The sequence below is a fragment of the Pholis gunnellus genome, assembly GCF_910591455.1.
Source record: "Pholis gunnellus genome assembly, chromosome: 12".
NCBI lineage: Eukaryota > Metazoa > Chordata > Actinopteri > Perciformes > Pholidae > Pholis > Pholis gunnellus.
In genome coordinates this window covers 5,043,806-5,062,778 of record NC_136539.1, presented here as the reverse complement: position 1 = coordinate 5,062,778, position 18,973 = coordinate 5,043,806, and the positions used below count along the sequence as shown (strand labels likewise).

Below are 18,973 nucleotides of genomic sequence, written 5' to 3'. Positions count from 1 at the left end.
ACACAGACACAGAAAACATCCAGGACAGCACATCGGCGCGTTGCAGAATATTGTGCTCAAGGAACAACGGGCTCACTTGATAAGTGCAGCGATGATCTGGACGTTCAGTGCTTGGCCGCTCATGAAGCGATCGTGCAACATTTGAAACCCGTTTAACGTGCCAAATTTGTTTATTAAGTCCACCAACCAGCCCTGTGGAAAGAAAAAAAAAACAGGAGAAACATTGAGACATTTGTTTCTCCATCTCTGAAACACTTAAACTAATTTTGATAAATCTGTTTCCCTTTTTTGGGTTGCTTTGCAGTGTAGGCAAATGTTGGCAATTCTGATATATAGCAACTTTTTGTGCACGACATTCCACCGTTGAATCACCTGAAGACATGCACGCTTGTATGCAACAGCCAATAGAAACGCCCTTTCTCTGAAATGACCTGAGATTGGCCAAAGTCTACCGTCACAAGCTAGCCTGAAGCAGAGCCAGGAGGAGGTTTCCTCTCAGACCACTTTAATTACAATATGCTGACAGGTTGTTATGGAATCTTAGTCCAATGATGCAAAACCTGCCTATCCAAGCTTTCATTTCCTCAACTAAATTAACACATTTCTTGGTTTCTTTTTCAGATGACCAAAGTTCACAAACACAAGCTTGAAAAAACAAACATTCTGTGCATTATTAGTATTAGAGAGGGACTAGAATAGACCACAAAAACCTTCACCTGACAAGAAATGTAACCGTTGCTTTGTAGCCAATAAATACTTTTAAGCTAAAAAAAAAACAAAAGAGTTGCAAAATGTGAGTTAATAGTCTCAGCGGGACGCTAAGTAGTCCTGGGCCCCCTGCCAACAGAGGCAGACAGGCGAGCAGCGCTGCAGTACTGTTCACACTGACCCCCTACCCACGCTGAATTCATCACTTTTCACTAGAAAATGTCTATTCTCTAGTGTATCCACCTTCTCTTTAACACAATCTGACACAAGCACCTAAGTGTCCGATGGACTGCGAGTACCATGCGTTTCTTTAGCAGGCTACTCCAGAGAGGGATTCTCTTTGTTTCACGAGGACCCTTAGGGTGAGACTAAAATGCCACTCTATGGATTCTGTCTGGCAGGAAGAAAGACAGGAGGACTGTCCTCTGGAGGAAGAACACAGGCTGTTTCTTGCTTAAACACAAGCCCAAACATTTACCACACGATAGAGTTGTTAAGTAACATCATGCACAATTTAAACTGTTGAAAAGCATCTAGTAGACGATCATCTGATCACATAATGTAGGGAAAAAAGAAAACCTGTCCAGTTGAAAGAACAAGGATGAAAGTGTTCGATGAGCCTCATTAAACTTGTTGAACACCATATTAAAGAGGCAGAATTCATGCGGCGGTGACTCACCTTAGGAGAGCGTGGGTCTGGTGGCCGGGCGAAGAGCTCGTCGTCGGCCAGCTGTGCTCCAGCGGGGACGGTCTCAGAGGGCCGTGTGCCGTTGTAGATATGGAACTTGCAGTGGGGGTTGGTGGCCATGGCCAGTAGCTCCAGTAGAGGGAACCAGTCCTGAGAGAGCTTGGCCACACACAGCTCCACCAACCGGTGTGTGTTGTTGATGATACACCTCTGTGAGAGAAGGGGTGTGTGGAGGGAAAAAAGTGGTATTAACAATCAGACCATGAGAGACGGAGAACAAAAGCCAGAGTGGGCGAGGAAGAGAATTTCAAGTCCAATGTCTTTTCTCAGAATCGCTGCGATCCGCTTCTGGTTTGGGAACAATAATCTTACATTCTGACCTTAAAATCTAGTGTTTCCCACACACAGGATCTGCTTGGGTTGTCAGAGTATATTCTGACTTATTACTACACAAAGGTTCATAAATACAGATTGACATCATCTCATTTGCACTGAATCCCCAGACCCATTCCACAGAACAGTGCACAGCTACGCCACCTGCTCACCTCGTCAATTCAACGGAATTGTAGAACCACCGTTTCACATCAAAAATGTAACTACATTAAGCCAATTTAAACCTCAACAGCTGCAATACTACCAAAAGTATGCACTTTGGGAACAATAAGAGTTGGCGAGTTAACATTAGCACAGCAGCCTGTAACTAATGTTCAAATCTTCTCTCCTAATGGAGCCTTTAATCTCCTGGATCTACTCCTCTGCAGCCCTTCAAGTTGAAGTCAGAGGCCCGGTATGTTGAGGTTAGAAAAGGATGTAGAATGCACAGTACAAGCCATTTATAATTAACATTGTTTGCACAAATTAAAGTAAATCAGTCATTTGCCATGGCCTAATACATAGATATAAAATACATAGTATCCAAATAAGAATTTACTGTAATTAACAAGTTGAATCAAAACTAAACACTGTGGGTCGACGGTTCAAATTAATACGTGCTATTACTTTGTGTTTTCGTTTATAAAAACTGAATGTTTTCACTGATACCTTAACATTAATACACTTTACTTGGAAATATGAGAAACACTATATTATTCATGGCTTCTGCCCGGTTACCCTGCAGTCAGGCGAGCCTCGATAGAGCAGCTGCCACAGACGTCACCTCTACAATAGACTGTCAACTCCCATGTTTTACACAAACTTTGGTGCAATTAATGGCTTCTCGCATCATCAACATGTTTGAAACTTCAGATTTACACATCAAACAAAACATGTGCACCACTAGTCAGATTGTTAATAAAATGACCCTTCTGCATGGTTCCCATCAGTCCCAGATGTGAAGGAGCCAGATACCAGTAATCAATATGGGACTGAGTCATCAAAGCATTCCAGAGAAGCTTTCAGACATCAGTAAAGTCGTGGAGTTTACTAGCATCTGGTTGCATCCTGAACATTTTTGAGTGGAATGAGAATAAATCAGAGCAGCTGTGGATAATAACAAAATAAGTGTTTCCTGTGTAATGTACTAAATTAAAGTTATAGGTTAAAACAATGTAGCCAACAATATTTAAAGGGTGACAGGAGAAAACGTTCCAGAGATCAATCTCCTTAATACAACAGCAAGCCTCAGCTACCTCCAACAAACGGATCATTGATTGATCGCTGCTGGCGTTGTCTCGTTCCCTCAGCTCTAAGAAAAGCAAACAGGTAACTCAATTTACAGGCAAGACCCTGGTCTGAGCATCGCATGCATCCACTGACATAAGGGCAAATGTGTGAAAGAATGAATAAAAGCTAAGGAGACAATGCTGACAATAATATGGATTTTTGTCAACCTAACACCTTCGATCCCTCCCATATCAACCAGGACAAAGTCGTTGTTGTGCTCTGTGGGAACTGAAAGTGGCGTCAAATTACAAAGTTGGTTATCCTCTACCTGTTAAATTGAGCTTCTACATGTGTTAAACAGGCAGCCATATTTCTTTCATTAAAAACGGAAGAGCTCCGGTATTTCATTTGAAAATATACATCTTTTAAGCTATTCAAGTATGAAAATATAAAGCAAGAGTGAAAACTCACATGAATCTCAAACTTCCAGCCGCTGACCGCCTCGTCTGTCAGGATCTTTGTGAAGGAGATGGTCAGACCATCTCGGAAAAATCTCTGACATGCCTCACACTTCACATCCAGTCCTGCAACAAAAAGACAGAAAAGAGGAACATTTTAGGATTCCATTTTCTTAAAGATGCAAGATCCGAGATTGGGCGCATTTCGATGATCTCTCAACCTGTCGACGTAGAGCCGGTGGCTCATAGCTTATGGTGCTAACAGCGCTAATAGTGCAAACTCCGCTGACATAGCCAACAGTGTGGTTGGGTGCTACGCTTCTATGACTGTGTTGTCTGCCGGGACGGCGTTATCAGCTATAACCGCAGTACAAAGCAGCTGCAGTCCGACATATATTGAAAATATATTTTTGATAAGAGAGTGGATTCGGAGAGCATTTCATATTTATCAACAGCCTGAGTGTAACAGGAAGGGTACGATTCAGACGCTGGCCTGACAAAGAAATATTTATTCTCATAACATAAAGAGTGCAGATAGAGTAGGGAAAAAAACATGCCATTCATATTTGGTTCAGCACAGAGGAAGTGTCTTGCCTGGTTATAGACATTTTAGACCAGAATTTGAATGTGAACATTTGCTGCTTTCTCGGTTTCATTTCATTGTAAATTTAAATCTTTGGGTTTCGGAGAGATTAATCCAGAAAATAACATTAAAAATGCCCATATCTATACATTTCTACTAATCGTTTAAGTTCTTTTACGGGGTGTTACTCACTATTTACTGAGATTCTATGATCAACATTAATCAAATGACTGAAAACATATTCAACAGATTAATAAAAAATGAATGTAATCATAACAGTGGCCTTATTCTCTACACTTAAATTGACGGTGATGATGAATAAGGTGTACTAAATGATTAGCCTTGAAAAGCAATGACTGTGGGATGGAAGTGCCACAAAGCGTCTCTACAGACAGAAGAACGCGCTGTACATTCATACCTTTTTTACTCAGGTCAATAGCAGCTTCCAAGAGGACTTCTAACTCGCCTTTTGGCAAAACTGGAACGACCCACCGAGGCCTGGGGGGGAAAACACATGAATCAACAAAGGCATGCTAAGTGCGACATGCTAAGTCAATGGAAGACATGAGGAGAGGCAGGTTCGTGGCGCACTGAACTGAGCTGGATTCGAAAATATTTTAACCTAAATCAAAAATACATAACATCACAAACTATGCAAAAATGTTTCTGTGCATGCCTGTTACTTCTGTAATTGTTGAAATTCACAGTTGTCCCCTGTGTGTATTGTGAGCATCTACTGCTAATGGTCAATTATGTGGATATTGTCACAATTACCTACAGACTGGAATTTTAGGAAATCCCACTTTACAAGGAACCCTGCTGTGGAAACTAACTTTAAACAGTTACCCTGTTATTTCTGTGAGCGGCTCAAAGACCTGTATGCATGTGGTGTGCTGAGTTAGGGGTGAGCGAGGATGCAGCCATGTGAGTAAATACCTGTTGATCATGTCATCCAGCTTGGCTAGGTCAGTGTGAGGGAAGGCGGGCTCCTCCTCTTCCAGCTGAGGGGGGCCGTCCCCCTGGCCCTGCTCATCCGGTGGGCTCACTGGAGAGTTCTCATTGGATGAGTTAGGAGATGATGTCTAGAAAACACACACACAATCAGAATCATGCAGTGCCTACTGATCTATGTATCATATACTACCTCAGACCAGGTATCAAAAACACAAAATACCTAAAAAATACTTCAGTGAAAGAATTAGTCACAGAGTTGAGTAGATTAAATCCTTCAGATATAAAGCTTGTGTGCATCATGTTTGCAACAGATACATTGTGGGGAAAACATTAACATTTGGAAATGTAATATAATTGAAATACCTGTACAATGTAATGCAAAAGAAAAGTAATAAATTCCCGATTAGCTTTTATGTCCATTACACAACGGAAAACTAAATTGTTGGGGACAAAAAAAACAGAAACAACGTTGTTACCGTTTGTTTCTCTCCACTTGTGGGGTGAAGAATTTCAAGTTTGGCTTGAGGGCAATAAATGACAGCCATGTTGTTGCACAATTATTATTTATTTCTATGCATTGAATTCATATGTAATCTATTTATTGTTATTGAAAAAAATGTATATTTATTTTGATAGTGTGACTGACAGGAACCACAGAGAGGGGAGGACTAGTTACTGGCTGGATGTCGTGTTAACAGGGCAGGTGTATTGAACCATTCAACCACCAGGATGTTTCCTGTCAATCTGTGTCTATTAACACATAAATGTTATGCCATAAATAAATATGAGAACCAACAGCATCACTTAAAGTGAAAAGAAACGCTGAAATAGTGCCAACACTTTTTAAAAGGTATATTTAAATATTCTTTGCCTGTCAGCTCACTGACACCGACGGCCCTATCATTAACTGAAACAGCAGGCTGCCGTTTATCCAATGTGCATGCTCGTCTGGTCACTCGCTAACGAGGCTGTGCTATTTGTCGTGTTTTAATGGGGCACAATGAGGCACTTTTGATCACTGGTGTATCGAAACAAAAGGAACCGATACTAAATACTGTGTTCTTCCAGAAATGAATCCAAATCTGCAGCAAAACAACAAGACGACAACCGCACAACTCGCTTAAAGTTTCAGTAAAGCTGCTGTAAATTCAGTCATTTTTAGTGGAAAGATCCTCCAAAGAGAGAGTGGAACTTGAATTGCTGTTGCACACACGTTTCTATAGGGCCATGTACCAATGGAGAGGCAAGGCCCACTTCTTGCATGGGATAGGGTTTCTATTGTCCCGGTCACTAAGTGTACATGCATGTAGGCATAAAGAAGCAGGTGTCTCTCCTGAAAGGCCTTTAAACAAAGCCATTCAAGTCATTATGCTCGTAGTATTTGGCGCACAGAGCAATGCTCTTTTCATCCTTATCCACCCAGAGGAAACAAAACCTGTAGGCTGACATGGATGTGTTAGAAGTATAAATGTGTTAGCATGTGGGTGTATCCGTGTTACGGTGCTGTCAAACAGACATTTTTTGGAAGGAAGGAGTGCTTGAGAAACAAAAGGCAGCAATGTGCATCCACGGATGCGAGTTTAAGCGCCAACGTGACCGTTCCCGTCTTTATCTCCTTCGTAATCCAACGAGTGTGTGTGAACATCGGCGGCGGTGTGAGCAGCTGTGTGTGTAACGGAGTAAAAGAGGGACACACAGTGGAGGGAGATGTACAACTGAGAAATATGAAATGTGGGGGTGTGTGGTGAAGGCTCCTTCTGCTTGGCTGACCTACATAGGCAGCTTGCCTCTCACGTCTCACCACGGCTCATCTCTAACCAACACAGGCCTGCACATGCACATGCACAGAGACACACACACACACACACACACACATCCTTTATCCATCACTCAGGAGGCTCTGTTCATTGATGCCTCGCCTCCACTCTCTTTCTCCCTCTTTTCCGCTCCCTACTCCCCTCCCTTTTTGTCCCCTTAGGCATCTGTGTGTGGTTTAGGTAGGAGCAATATCTTCTTCTTTTTTTTTTTTAAACACTGTGTCTGGACCAACAAAATAAAAAGATATATCATAAGACATTACGTCCCTTCTCCTTTCACAGGTTAATCTAAATGCATGCGTCTACCGTCAGTGAAGTGCAGTCATGTAAAACAAAGACGCAACAACGGGATTAGATGAAAGCAGTAGCCAGCCAAAGGGGACAACAGAAATATTCAACATATAGGACAAAATATCGTGACAGACAATGAGTAAAAGTCTAAAGTTTTAGAAAGATGATGCTGACCTGGTTCTGTGACAGTGGGGGTTGGCTTTGAGCATCAGGTGCCTGGCCCTGGCCCTGACTGTCGTTGCCCCCCACCGGAGAGCCACGCGTGGTGGCCGTCATGCTCGCCACGGGGCAGATCTTGGCAATCTTGGCCTCTTAGGGAGCGCTGGCCAGGAGGGAAATCACAGCCACCTCAGCTGTAGAGCAGAGGGAAGAGAGCCCGGACGCACGAGAGAGGGACACAAGCACCTGGAGATCTGGACGTGCCGCTGAGACCATTGCATAACCTGGAGCGGGGAAGAGGGGGTAAAGGTCACAACAATCAGCAGGCTGGTTAAACTTTAATGCACAAGAGAAACACACAAGGGGGTTGTAATCAACCATCTATATCAACTTCTTCTGAACGAGGCTGTGTCTGGTAGTCAACCACTTTTTACTCGCGACCTCACAAATTCTGTGTGTTGGGTGGCCAACTGGATGTGTTATGAATTAGGATACTTCAGACAAGCTTTGGCGGGCCGACACGGGTCACTGAAGTAAATTTGATGTCAAATATCCAGCATCGATGATTCAATACATCATAATTACACTTTACAAAGCCAGGAACCGCATCATCTTACAGTTGTAGATGGTCAATTGCTAACAGACAGTTTTTACACCGAGTAATTATGCCAACCATGAGACAACACTACAGTGACCGGTGGATTGTAGGGCTAGCTCATCTAGCCCTACAATTAGAATATCAATGATGAACAGCATAATGAATAAGATCACATTTTGAGTCACCCCAAAAGTAATCCTATAAATGTTTAGTTTAATTTGAACTAAATTCTGTTGCATCTCGCTGACACAGGGCCCTCAACACTTGCTGTGAAGAAGTAGCCGGAGGACACAGTCTGCCTGAGTCCATCTCAAGTCCCACCACAGTCGACAGCATCATCTCAAATGTGTACACGGACGAGGTGTGCGAGGCCTCAGGTGTGTATCGTGGCGTTAGGGTTACAATGATGAATTGTTAAGTGAATGCAGCGTTTTATATTTACTTTACTAGTTTTTCTGACTGGTGTATTGAAAAACGACTGACTTAGTCATTTGTAATGCGTATTATCAATCACTCTTTCTCTAGATATCTTGGTCTTTGCCGATTCCGTTTAATGCAACCTGGGTGTTATTTCAGTTGTTTTGGCCATTGTTTTTTCACCAATTATAATAAAATTGAGCTCACCAAGTTAGTTACAGAGATCTAAGAACATGGTGACATTGTCATTGCCGATAGGTCAGAAACACTGAGCAGTCACACGGTCTGATCGTTTCAAACAACCCGCCAGTTCGGCCAGATTATCCAACAGACTTCATCTGGAGGTAAAACGTGTAGCGTCAATAATGTTTCCTCACTGAGCGGTTGAGCCAGGAAGTTGGTCCGTAAACTGTAAAAGATATTTACTGCAGAATGTTTGGGCAATACCGTTTTTCTTTCCATTTCTATTCCAAACATCTTTATATAATCTGGAGGTTTCTTTAAAACCTGCGTGATCAGGATGCCCCATGAGCCAAATGTTTTAAGGAGCATTCCACATAACGACAACTGCCCCGGTTAGATTCCAGCCAGAGGACATTTGTGGCATGTCATACCTTACCCCGTCTGACTTCTTCTTGCAGATGACACGGCATTCTCAGACGCAAGCAATTAACTTGAGTGATTGCAATGAATTATTCGAAAAAGGAACAATGAACAAAACAAGGAAAAGACCCTACTTGTATGACACAGGAATCCCCCCCCGTTAAATGTCAGTATGACAATCAGCACGACATGATTCAGCCTGCCAATTCAGCACTTGGCAACGACACTTGACTGTCTGATCAACAACAAACCCGGAAGAAAAATATGTCCTAATGCATTTCAATCTAATAGGTCCAAGCTTCAGCTTCCATTCCAGATAACTTTCAAACACAATATGGTTGAGTGGTTTTCATTTTTTAGCATCCATTCTTTTTTAAAAGAGCCACATGTAACAAGACTGTACAATGATAGAACTATGAATGAACTGCTATGACATTTGGGACCTATACATTAGCACACATGAAGCCAGAACCCTTTTCCATCGCAATTCCTGTGATCAAAATCAATACCATGCAGGGCATCATAAAGTGAAGGGAACGTGACTTGATGTTTTTTTGGACAAAATGGAACATTTTCAAGACATCCCCAATGCTGTTCAAACAACTCAAAGCTTTCACAAAATCATCAATCACACGGTCTTAGATTGACCCTTTGCAAGCTCCAAATGATAGGAGTACTTGAGCCATTATGATCTTAATTTAAATTACTTTCTAAAAGCCCATGTCTCCTGGATCTTCTGCCCAGAAACATCAATAGTTTGCCAGATCAACAAATGACTGGAAATAATCAAATTCAAGTGGAATGATGCACATAATACAAAGTTTAGAGATATAAATAAGTCAAACCCAAAAACCAGAGAACATAATCATTAAGAACCATAACCCTCTGGGAGGGTCAAATATGGGCCTTACAAGTTAACATGGGTATACTAAAGTGGCTGATATGAATTTTGTTTACCATAAATATATTTAATGAGTAGCCATGAATTTCTCATCAGATATGTATTGATTGAAACTAATTGTTAAAACGTATGTTTGGTTTATCTTCTATTACAGTGTTTCCTAGTGTAACGGTAGTGAAACTATATTATTTCCTATTTTACAGGTGGCCAGCGACATCTGCTTCAGCATCAGCAATTTGGGTTGCAGCTGTCATTACAGACAGAACATTGCATTGAAGTCATTATAATAGGCTAAATCTGGCTAGTGTGTTCAGCGTTCAGAAAACGAAATTCCATCTTATGTATCGAATGCCACAATCAGTGAACCACTTAGTAGCTAACTATCTACTAATGGGGAGATAGGGTGGGTTACTTTCATGACGCACAAAAAACAATGTTTTATCAACAGTGTCAAAAAAGTGACACACACAAACACGTTAACAACAACCACCATTAAAACAAGCGCTAAGCTATGTAACATACAACTGCGGCCTTTAGGACTGAACCAGCTATGGAACCTATTCGTTGATGTTATTTAGAAAAAAAATACATATTTTATGGACGGATAAATCGGTCATATGACATTTTGTGTGGTACCTTTGGAATATTGTCAAAATAAAATAGCCCAGGTGCATATAAAGTACACGGTGACATTACGTAAGTATCAATACACACAAGCACCGTCAACAACCGTTAACAGCTGATGGTATAGTTAGTTAACGCCTGCTGCTAGCTAGCTGCTAGCTAGCTGCGGCAACTAACGTTAGGTTAGCCTGCAAGGCGATCCGCCCAGACAGAGCAGTGACGGCCTAGTCGTCCAAAGCCCTGAGACACACAGGCCTCATTACTCGACCGGGCCTGACACTAAACTAGCCCAGCAAACCGTCGCTAGATAACGGATGACCTTAAGCACACATATAGTTTAGTTAATAACCTAAATCATCATCCAACATCACTTTCCCCTGGTTAATTGTTGACCAACAATGTCCCTATAACGCCATTTACAATGCGCTTCGGTCGTGCTAATATGCTAGCGAGCGGCAATCTAGATAAACAGTTAACGTTAGCTAGCCGTTAGCTTCCGTGTGAGTAAATACCCGGAGGAGCGTTTAGCTAACGTTAACGTTCCTATTTTGACAAGCGGCTTGTTGGTATGACTCGACAACTAGCAGACTAGTTTTCATATCTATAAAATGAACACCCAGCGTTTAAGCGTTACATCACTTTGTAGCAATTTCGGCATTCAAAATAAATTAACCTGTCTGGCTGCTTTAGATAACATAAAATATGTTAGTGACAGGGGAGGCGTCTATTTCCTGAAATTCAGAGTGTTCTGATCTGTATCGTCTAACGTCAAGTTAGAACTTAACGTTAGCTAAAACAAACTGAAAATGAGCTATTGGAAGCCCAAGTGATGCAAAATGTTAACAGCAATGTGGTTTTGACAAATCAACTATTAATTAAATATAAAAATTGTGTGCGGAGGACAATGAAATATCAGTAACTTGTAAACATGAGACGTTAAAGGAAATGTTCTCAGGCTGTAGACTGGGTCGAGAACCATTAACGTTAGCTCGCGCTAGCTTCAGTGAATCTTGCGAGGTAACGTTAAGCTAATATGACTACACGTACTGTGAAAACCACAAATTGCAGTTTAATTGCGTTGACACCGTCACATTTTCAATAAGCAGTAGCTATCATAGATACAACCACCATCAACTGAACATCACAAGTAACCCCAGTAATGTTACCTTGCATCCACCACCAGCTGACGCTAAGACTAGCCAGCTAACAATCACCAGCTAGTTAGCTAACAACTCACCAGGAATCTGATATGACTTCCCCCTCTATTCACGGGCTACGTCCAGCCTTCAACGATGGTATCGTCGTATATTACATAAACGCGGCCTATATCAGCGACAGTTTTGTAGGACCCAAAACCTGTTACTAGAAATATCTAATTCCTACGTTTTCTCCTCGGCTTCTGGGTGTTTTTCCTGCGTCACCGGCGCGGTAACAGCCCCCTAACTCTATCTAGTCCGATTTCTGGGGCTTGTCACTTCGGTCCCAGCAGTCACTCACAACTTGAATCAGTTCAACATGGCGGAAGCGCAGTCGGACACAAATGCCGCTCAGTAAAACAGGCCAGACGACTGTGTGAACTCCAGCAGTCGGCGTTGTCTATGAGCCAGTTTGCACCACAACGGAGAGCAGCGCAGCAAACACAACACCCGCTGAATGGAAAGGGCATAAAACCCCTCTCAATTCTGATAAGGGACTCCGGATCCAGCGAGAGAATCCAGTCCGTAGTTTGATAAAAACCAGGCGAAAGATACTGAGCAACCTGGCGCACTTGACTATACTGCCTCCTATCGCACGGGGTGGTCATACATGGATGGGCAACGTTATCGTGTCTTTCAAGCAAACACACAAACTGACATTAAATCATGTATTTAATTAGAGAGGGTGTGGTTACAAGGACACATATAGGGACACATATATTAGAAGCTCATGGCAAACTACATAAAAGTCATGCAAGACTACTTGGGCATGGAAAGATTCTGTAAACTATGATCACTTTCACTTTTGTTTATTCAGTTATAGATTGTGGCCAGATTAAAGGATATGGTCACAATGTTTTGTGTCTGTCTGTAAGACACCAAACTCATCAATCAGCACAGTAAAGAGTCAACACCTTCAATCAACAAATTAGAGGGATTTCAGAAAAGGGGTTGCTCCTGGGCATTTGTACTGATTCTATTACAATGAATAGGGATTTGCATTTTTCTATACTCTATTCCTCACAGCTTCAGTAAACAAGCAGCTGGCAGGATTTAGGGATTGAAGGGGAACATTTAATGTATGACCAGTTCACATGCAGCATTGAGGGATGATACAAATCTTTTCATTTCTCTAATATTCGATTTCAAAGCCTGCCTCTTGGAGTCAGTTTAATATGCTATATATTGTCTGTCAATCTTTTCTGTCATACCCAATGTGTTTTATGTATCGGTGTACACAAATACACAATACTCCACCACCCCTGGAAGCCAACAAGGTTATGGGTGCCTATGGGAACAATATGAGCCCCTTCCAGACATGAATCTGTAACATTAATGACTTCATGTATAATAATCTTGATCAAATACACCACTAGGATAGCATCATATTTACAAAATGAGGCAATGCAAGTCAGTAAATGAGATAGTAGAAAATATAGAAGAACCTTGGTATGACTCATTGCAGTGTGAGAATGGATGCATGTGTTGTGTCATTTTGCATATTGTGTATATTTAAGGATGCACCAATCCAACTTTTTCAGTCCCAATACCTGAGCTTTGGGGTTGTCAGCCGATAACGTTCCGATCCGATTCTTATATTACTTTAATTACCCCTGTTTCACAAAGGGGTAATGAGAAGTGTTGAGCTGGCTATAGAGGTGGGGAAATGTAGCAGTAAATCAAAATACAAAAAAATTGTGACCTCTCAAACCACTGCAGAAACGACATTTGTTAATGTATTCAGATCTCCTAAACCATCTCTTGGAATGCTTTTTAAGATAGACCTGACCAAGATAACATACCATTAAAGATGGCAGGATTTAATAGTATTATAATCACATCTGTGTTAAAAAAAATCAAGCACATGAACACAAGAATATCAAGTATTTAAGATTTGATAAGGAAGAGAGTTGTTTAACTGATGCCTGAGGTATCTCTTTCAAAAGCTCTACACATCAGATCTTATGAGTTTTAATATCATATTAAGTTCTTTATTGTTATAGCATTTTGTGATTCATTAAGTTATGGACTTTTTGGCTCTTTATTTATTCGTTAACCTTCTCTGTCATCCACAGTGGTGGAAAGTGAGCAGTACATTTACCTACTGTACTTAAGTACACGTTTGAGACTTGTACTTTCGCCCACTTGAGTAATTCCATTTTATGTTACTGTATACTTCAACTCAGATTACTAATACAAATTATAACCAACAAATACAAAGCTATGTTATCGCAGATTAGGCTACACAGCAGTATATAACCTAATTACAATGACCATTGCCACCTGCAACATTAAAGCATTACATCATCTATCAATGCTTATAATCCAATAATTTAAAATACAATATTCTTAAATAGGACATTGTGCAAAATTCAAGTATGTTGAATGATGTTAATATTTTGTTGTACTTTTACTTGTAACTGAGTATTTCTACCCCAGTATCAGGGCAATGATGAGAGAATACATTAATGAATAAATGACAGACGGATCGAAGCTGCTAAACTAAACTAAGTCTGTAAACACACAAGCACATCTCTGGTGTTGTGAACCTGACACTTCCCACCTTGTTTGGTCCCAGTTAATCCGGTCTGGGAACCAGGTGTCAAACACAATTATGAGGAGACTTTCACGACTCTCGCTCCTCAGGGCTCTTGTCCGGGTTTTCTTTCCCACCGGACATATGGTAGGCATTCCCGACAGCAAAGATGGCGGCTGAGCGGCGTTGAGCCTTCTCCGTAATGAGTTACCAAATGTGGTACATTTGTTGAGTTTTCTGCCGAATAACAGAACCAAGTCCACGCCGAGAAACTGGTCTCGTGAAAGAGATGTTGTGAGACTGAAGAACATATTTTCACAAGGAGTTACCTACTACAACTAGATAGTTTCCCCCCCGTTGTAGCGCTGGGTGGTTGTCGCCGTAGCTAACTAGCCCGTATCGTCATTGTAAAATGGCTCCGGTGCAGATTGGGTCAGATGGGCAGCTTGTCCCACTCGGGGGTCCGGTTGTCTCGGGTCCGCAGCCGCCACCACCGGGGACACCGGCCACACAGGGGGTCCGGCTGAGCCTGCTGATTGAATTTCTTCTCCAGAGGACCTACCACGAAATTACGCTGCTGGCAGAACTGTAAGTAACACTTCAGCGTTGTAGGCCTCAACGCTAACTAACCGGCGGGCTAATAAGCTAACGTTTACGAACTCAAGATGATGCTCTTCTCCCAGCCACCATAACACAACGAACAGGCGCACTACGTTGGCGCTAATGTAGGAATTAGGAGATCCTTCTTCATATTTTAAACCCTAAAAATGTGGATAGCACAGATAACTGTCGTTACTGTTGTGCGAGGGGGCGTACCGGTAAACAGCACATCATCATTTGTCTGAAGAGCCTAAAGTTAACCAGCGTTAATAGTTAGCGTTTATGTGGCGCGATAGATATGTGACTTTATGATGAACCACTTGCAACGGTCTGCTGTTAACTGAAAATATGAACATTTACATTCGCTGTAGTCAAAGCAGTCTCATTTAAAGGATGCGCAGTATTTATGCATGTAATAATGCTATGTTGTGCTATTGCTCTTCTGTTGAGGATGAGGAACAATTGCAGTAATTAAACGTTTTAATGTTTGTTTCTAGACTTCCCAGGAAAACGGACATGGAGAGGTATGCTTCTATGGATTCTATTCAGAACTTCTCTATCCCTTCACTCCTTTAGTTTTTTGAAATGTTGTAAATCCCCTCTTTCATTTTTCTTTTTATTTAGGAAAATTGAGATCGTCCAGTTTGCCAGCCGTAGCAGGCAGCTGTTTGTGCGTCTGCTATCCCTGGTGAAGTGGGCCAGCAATGCGGGGAAAGTGGAGAAGTGTGCGGTATGTTGCTTGTAATTTGACATTCCTGTTTCGGTGGGTTTTTATAATCCACTGCAAACTGACTTTGTTTCCATTAGAACACCAATAAGCTTACTTCTCTCTGTGGTATCCATGGTGACAGATGATCTCCAGCTTCTTGGATCAGCAGACCATCCTGTTTGTGGATACAGCCGACAGGCTGGCATCGCTTGCCAGAGATGCCCTGGTACATGCTCGCTTGCCCAGCTTCGCCATCCCCTTTGCCATTGACGTTCTCACCACAGGGTCATACCCACGCCTGCCCACATGTATACGAGTAAGTCTGTTGAACCCCCTTCTCTGCTGGCTAACACTGCTAACGTGTATGAAAATATGTTGGGAGGTCAAACTCGTGCTTTAAAAAAACGTTCTCATGCGCGTCCATTTCTTTAGGACAAGATCATTCCTCCAGACCCCATCACTAAGGTTGAGAAGCAGACCACCCTGAGCCAGCTCAATCAGATTCTGCGACACCGCCTCGTCACCACAGATTTACCGCCCCAGCTAGCAAACCTCACCGTTGGTAAGCAGCCAGCTAAGCCCACTAGGGTGTACTTTAACTGACAGCCGCTCCAATAACGTATTTAGCATTTTGTTTTCAGACGTATTGGCTATGGGGAGATTTCATGCATGTGTTTGCTTGTGTGTATATTTTTTGTAGCTAATGGGCGCGTGAAGTTTCGTGTGGAAGGAGAGTTTGAGGCCACCTTGACGGTGATGGGAGATGACCCCGATATTCCCTGGAGGCTGCTGAAGTTGGAGATTCTGGTAGAGGACAAAGAAACTGGAGGTAAGGCGTGCACTCGTCACACACACAATGGGTACCGCTGACACGCTGATTGACAATACACTTCATTTGCTAATGTTTTCCCTGGTTTGTCTCTCCGTCACCTGATCCCTCCCTCCCTCCCTCCACTTTGACAGATGGCCGCACCCTGGTCCACAGTCTGCAGGTGAACTTCATCCACGAGCTGGTCCAGGCACGTCTGTGTGCGGATGAAAAACCCCTACAGGACATGTACAACTGCTTGCGTATCCTTTCTATCGACGTTGCATTTTATCTACGTCCTGCACAAAACCACTTGGCTTTAGTCCCAGTCTGATGGGAACTACTGCAGTATTGACTGGTCAAGCAGACGCTTGCAGCATTCCAATGAGTAACAGCTGCAGAATTGCATCCGAGTTAAAGCCCTGGTTGTTGTTTTTTCATGAATCAAAAACCAAACTGTCGTTTCTTGCTGACAGGTGAAGGGCAGCACTGTTCTCCCTACAACCTGTCACTTAGTCATATCATGCGAGGTGTAATTAATTCCATATAGAATATTTGTCCAACATCTTTTAATACGGTACAAAAAAACTGCTTTTGTGACTTTTTTTTCAAACTGTAGATGTACCATCATTTCAACATCAGAACCTCTCCGTGAGCATTAGTATTTTCAGGCAGTGATGAGTGTGCCATTCACTATGCTGTTGCAACCTGTACATAAAGTAGGGAGAGGATTTGTTCCGACCGTCACATGCCTATACAACAGCTTGTAAGCATTCATGCACATATCAAAAGGCCTAATCAAGCATGCAAGCCGAGCACGACTGTGCTAATCACAATGCTAATCAGTACATCTCTGCTCTTGCCTTTCCCCCACCATCGCCAGCAGTGCTGCTCACCGTGTCAAAGAGCAGTCTGTGCTGGGCACAGATACCCCTTTTTTTACCGTGTGTGTGTGTGTGTGTGTGTGTGTGTGTGTGTGTGTGTGTGTGTGTGTGTGTGTGTGTGTGTGTGTGTGTGTGTGTGTGTGTGTGTGTGTGTGTGTGTGTGTGTGTGTGTGTGTGTGTGTGTGTGTGTGTGTGTGTGAGAGAGTGTGAGAGATTTGAATGTGATTTGAATGTTAATGGAAAGATGAGTATAGTGCTTCTCTTTTTAAAAAAATTTTTTTATCTCTAATCACATGGACCTGGTATTTTCCCACACTGTTTTCTTTAACCGCATTGTTTCCAGACTCCTTCTGTCTGTCACTGCAGCTAGAGGTGCTCCACTCTCAGACTCTGATGCTGATCAGAGAGCGATGGGGAGACCTGGTGCAGGAGGAGCGATATATGCCCGCAAAATACCTCACGCTCACTGTCTGGAAGTATGACGTTTTACAGTTGCCCGTACATAGAAATTGAATGATGAGAGAAAGTTCAAATTGGCGGATGCATGAATATAGGTTTCATTCTTCTTCTCTGTTCTTTCTTTTTGTTTGTTTCACCAGCCAACAGGTTTTGGGGAGGAAAACAGGTACAGCCTCAGTGCATAAAGTCACTGTCAGGATTGACGAATCAGATGGATCGAAGCCATTGCAAATATCTCATGAGCCTCCTCTCCCTGCCTGTGACCCCAAATTAATGGAGAGAGCCATGAGGGTAAGGTGGACATATGTTTTTGTCCTAATATAACGTACGGGCGGCATGTCTTACTGTGCAAATGTCCAACGGACAAATAATGGTTGTGTTCTCCCGCTCGTCCCTTAGATCGACCATCTGTCGGTGGAGAAGCTTTTGATCGACAGTGTGCATGCACGGTCCAATCAGAAGCTTCAGGAGCTGAAGGCCATTCTGAAGACCAACAATCCCAGCGACAACTGTGTGTATTTACTCTACTTTCTCGTCATTAAATCAGTGAAACACATTCTTGGGTATATATCGAGCCAATGCACAGAAATCCGTGTTGTCGCCTCCAGCAGCTGCTGTGCTAATCAGTGACAACAGTTGGTCAAAAAGAGGCCTTCTTAAGGATGCGGAACACATCATTTTAACACTGAAAGAAATCTAATGGGAGGATTTTCTTGGTCTTAATTATGATGAATTGCATGTTCAAAACTCCCCATTAGCTCAGAGCGATTTGCTCTCTCACGCTTTCACCCGTTTGCGTTCTGTCAATTAATGTTGTCCCATGGTTTTGAGTCTTGTGCAGAAGAGATACTAAGTGCGTGTTTGTTTATTTCAGCGTTCATCGAGACTGCTTTACCCACACTCGTTATTCCGATACTTGAGCCCTGTGGTCGTTCGGAGTGCTTACACATTTTTGTAGACCTGCATTCTGGCATGTTCCAACCCATGCTGTATGGATTAGGTAAGTCGTAGCACACATTAAGTCATTGCTATTTTTTCATTATGTTTGTTCATTGTGTTGTGTGTCCTTTCTTTGTTCATGTTTTGTTTGTATAAGGGTTTGTGTGTGTTTGGCTGGTAGTGTATCTGGGATGATTTAAACGTTGGTCTGCTCTGTGAGAGTGAAACCCCGGTGTGTTCTCTCTCTAGATCAGTCCATGCTGGATGACATTGAAAAGACCATTAACGATGATATGAAGCGCATCATATCCTGGCTTCAACAACTGAAGTGAGTTCTCCATTTGTTAAATAGCAATGCACATGACATGTATATTACCAGCTGACAGTTTAAAGTATTGTTTGGCACAGACAAAAGATAGCAGAGGCTGTTTGGAGTCAA

The 18,973-nt window shown here is 42.4% G+C and overlaps 2 protein-coding genes across 5 annotated transcripts in view; one reads left to right on the top strand and one right to left on the bottom strand.

Moving 5' to 3' along the window:
• usp9 (ubiquitin specific peptidase 9) overlaps positions 1-11,868 on the bottom strand; it is a 36,588-nt gene extending 24,720 nt beyond the window's left edge. For both annotated transcript variants that reach the window (XM_079170719.1, XM_079170720.1), the window contains exons 1-7: positions 11,641-11,868; positions 7,276-7,544; positions 4,976-5,121; positions 4,458-4,537; positions 3,470-3,582; positions 1,388-1,606; positions 77-192 (exon numbers count right to left, since the gene is read on the bottom strand). In XM_079170719.1, the coding sequence (XP_079026845.1) occupies positions 77-192; positions 1,388-1,606; positions 3,470-3,582; positions 4,458-4,537; positions 4,976-5,121; positions 7,276-7,377 (776 nt within the window). In that variant the 5' untranslated portion in view covers positions 7,378-7,544; positions 11,641-11,868. The remainder of the gene's footprint in view (positions 1-76; positions 193-1,387; positions 1,607-3,469; positions 3,583-4,457; positions 4,538-4,975; positions 5,122-7,275; positions 7,545-11,640) is intronic.
• Positions 11,869-14,340: 2,472 nt separating this feature from the next.
• The window catches only part of med14 (mediator complex subunit 14), a 14,378-nt gene continuing 9,745 nt past the window's right edge, over positions 14,341-18,973 (top strand). For all 3 annotated transcript variants that reach the window (XM_079170802.1, XM_079170803.1, XM_079170801.1), the window contains exons 1-12: positions 14,341-14,723; positions 15,233-15,259; positions 15,360-15,465; positions 15,587-15,760; positions 15,877-16,006; positions 16,145-16,273; positions 16,408-16,515; positions 17,480-17,612; positions 17,736-17,886; positions 17,995-18,106; positions 18,470-18,595; positions 18,784-18,862. In XM_079170802.1, the coding sequence (XP_079026928.1) occupies positions 14,548-14,723; positions 15,233-15,259; positions 15,360-15,465; positions 15,587-15,760; positions 15,877-16,006; positions 16,145-16,273; positions 16,408-16,515; positions 17,480-17,612; positions 17,736-17,886; positions 17,995-18,106; positions 18,470-18,595; positions 18,784-18,862 (1,451 nt within the window). In that variant the 5' untranslated portion in view covers positions 14,341-14,547. The remainder of the gene's footprint in view (positions 14,724-15,232; positions 15,260-15,359; positions 15,466-15,586; positions 15,761-15,876; positions 16,007-16,144; positions 16,274-16,407; positions 16,516-17,479; positions 17,613-17,735; positions 17,887-17,994; positions 18,107-18,469; positions 18,596-18,783; positions 18,863-18,973) is intronic.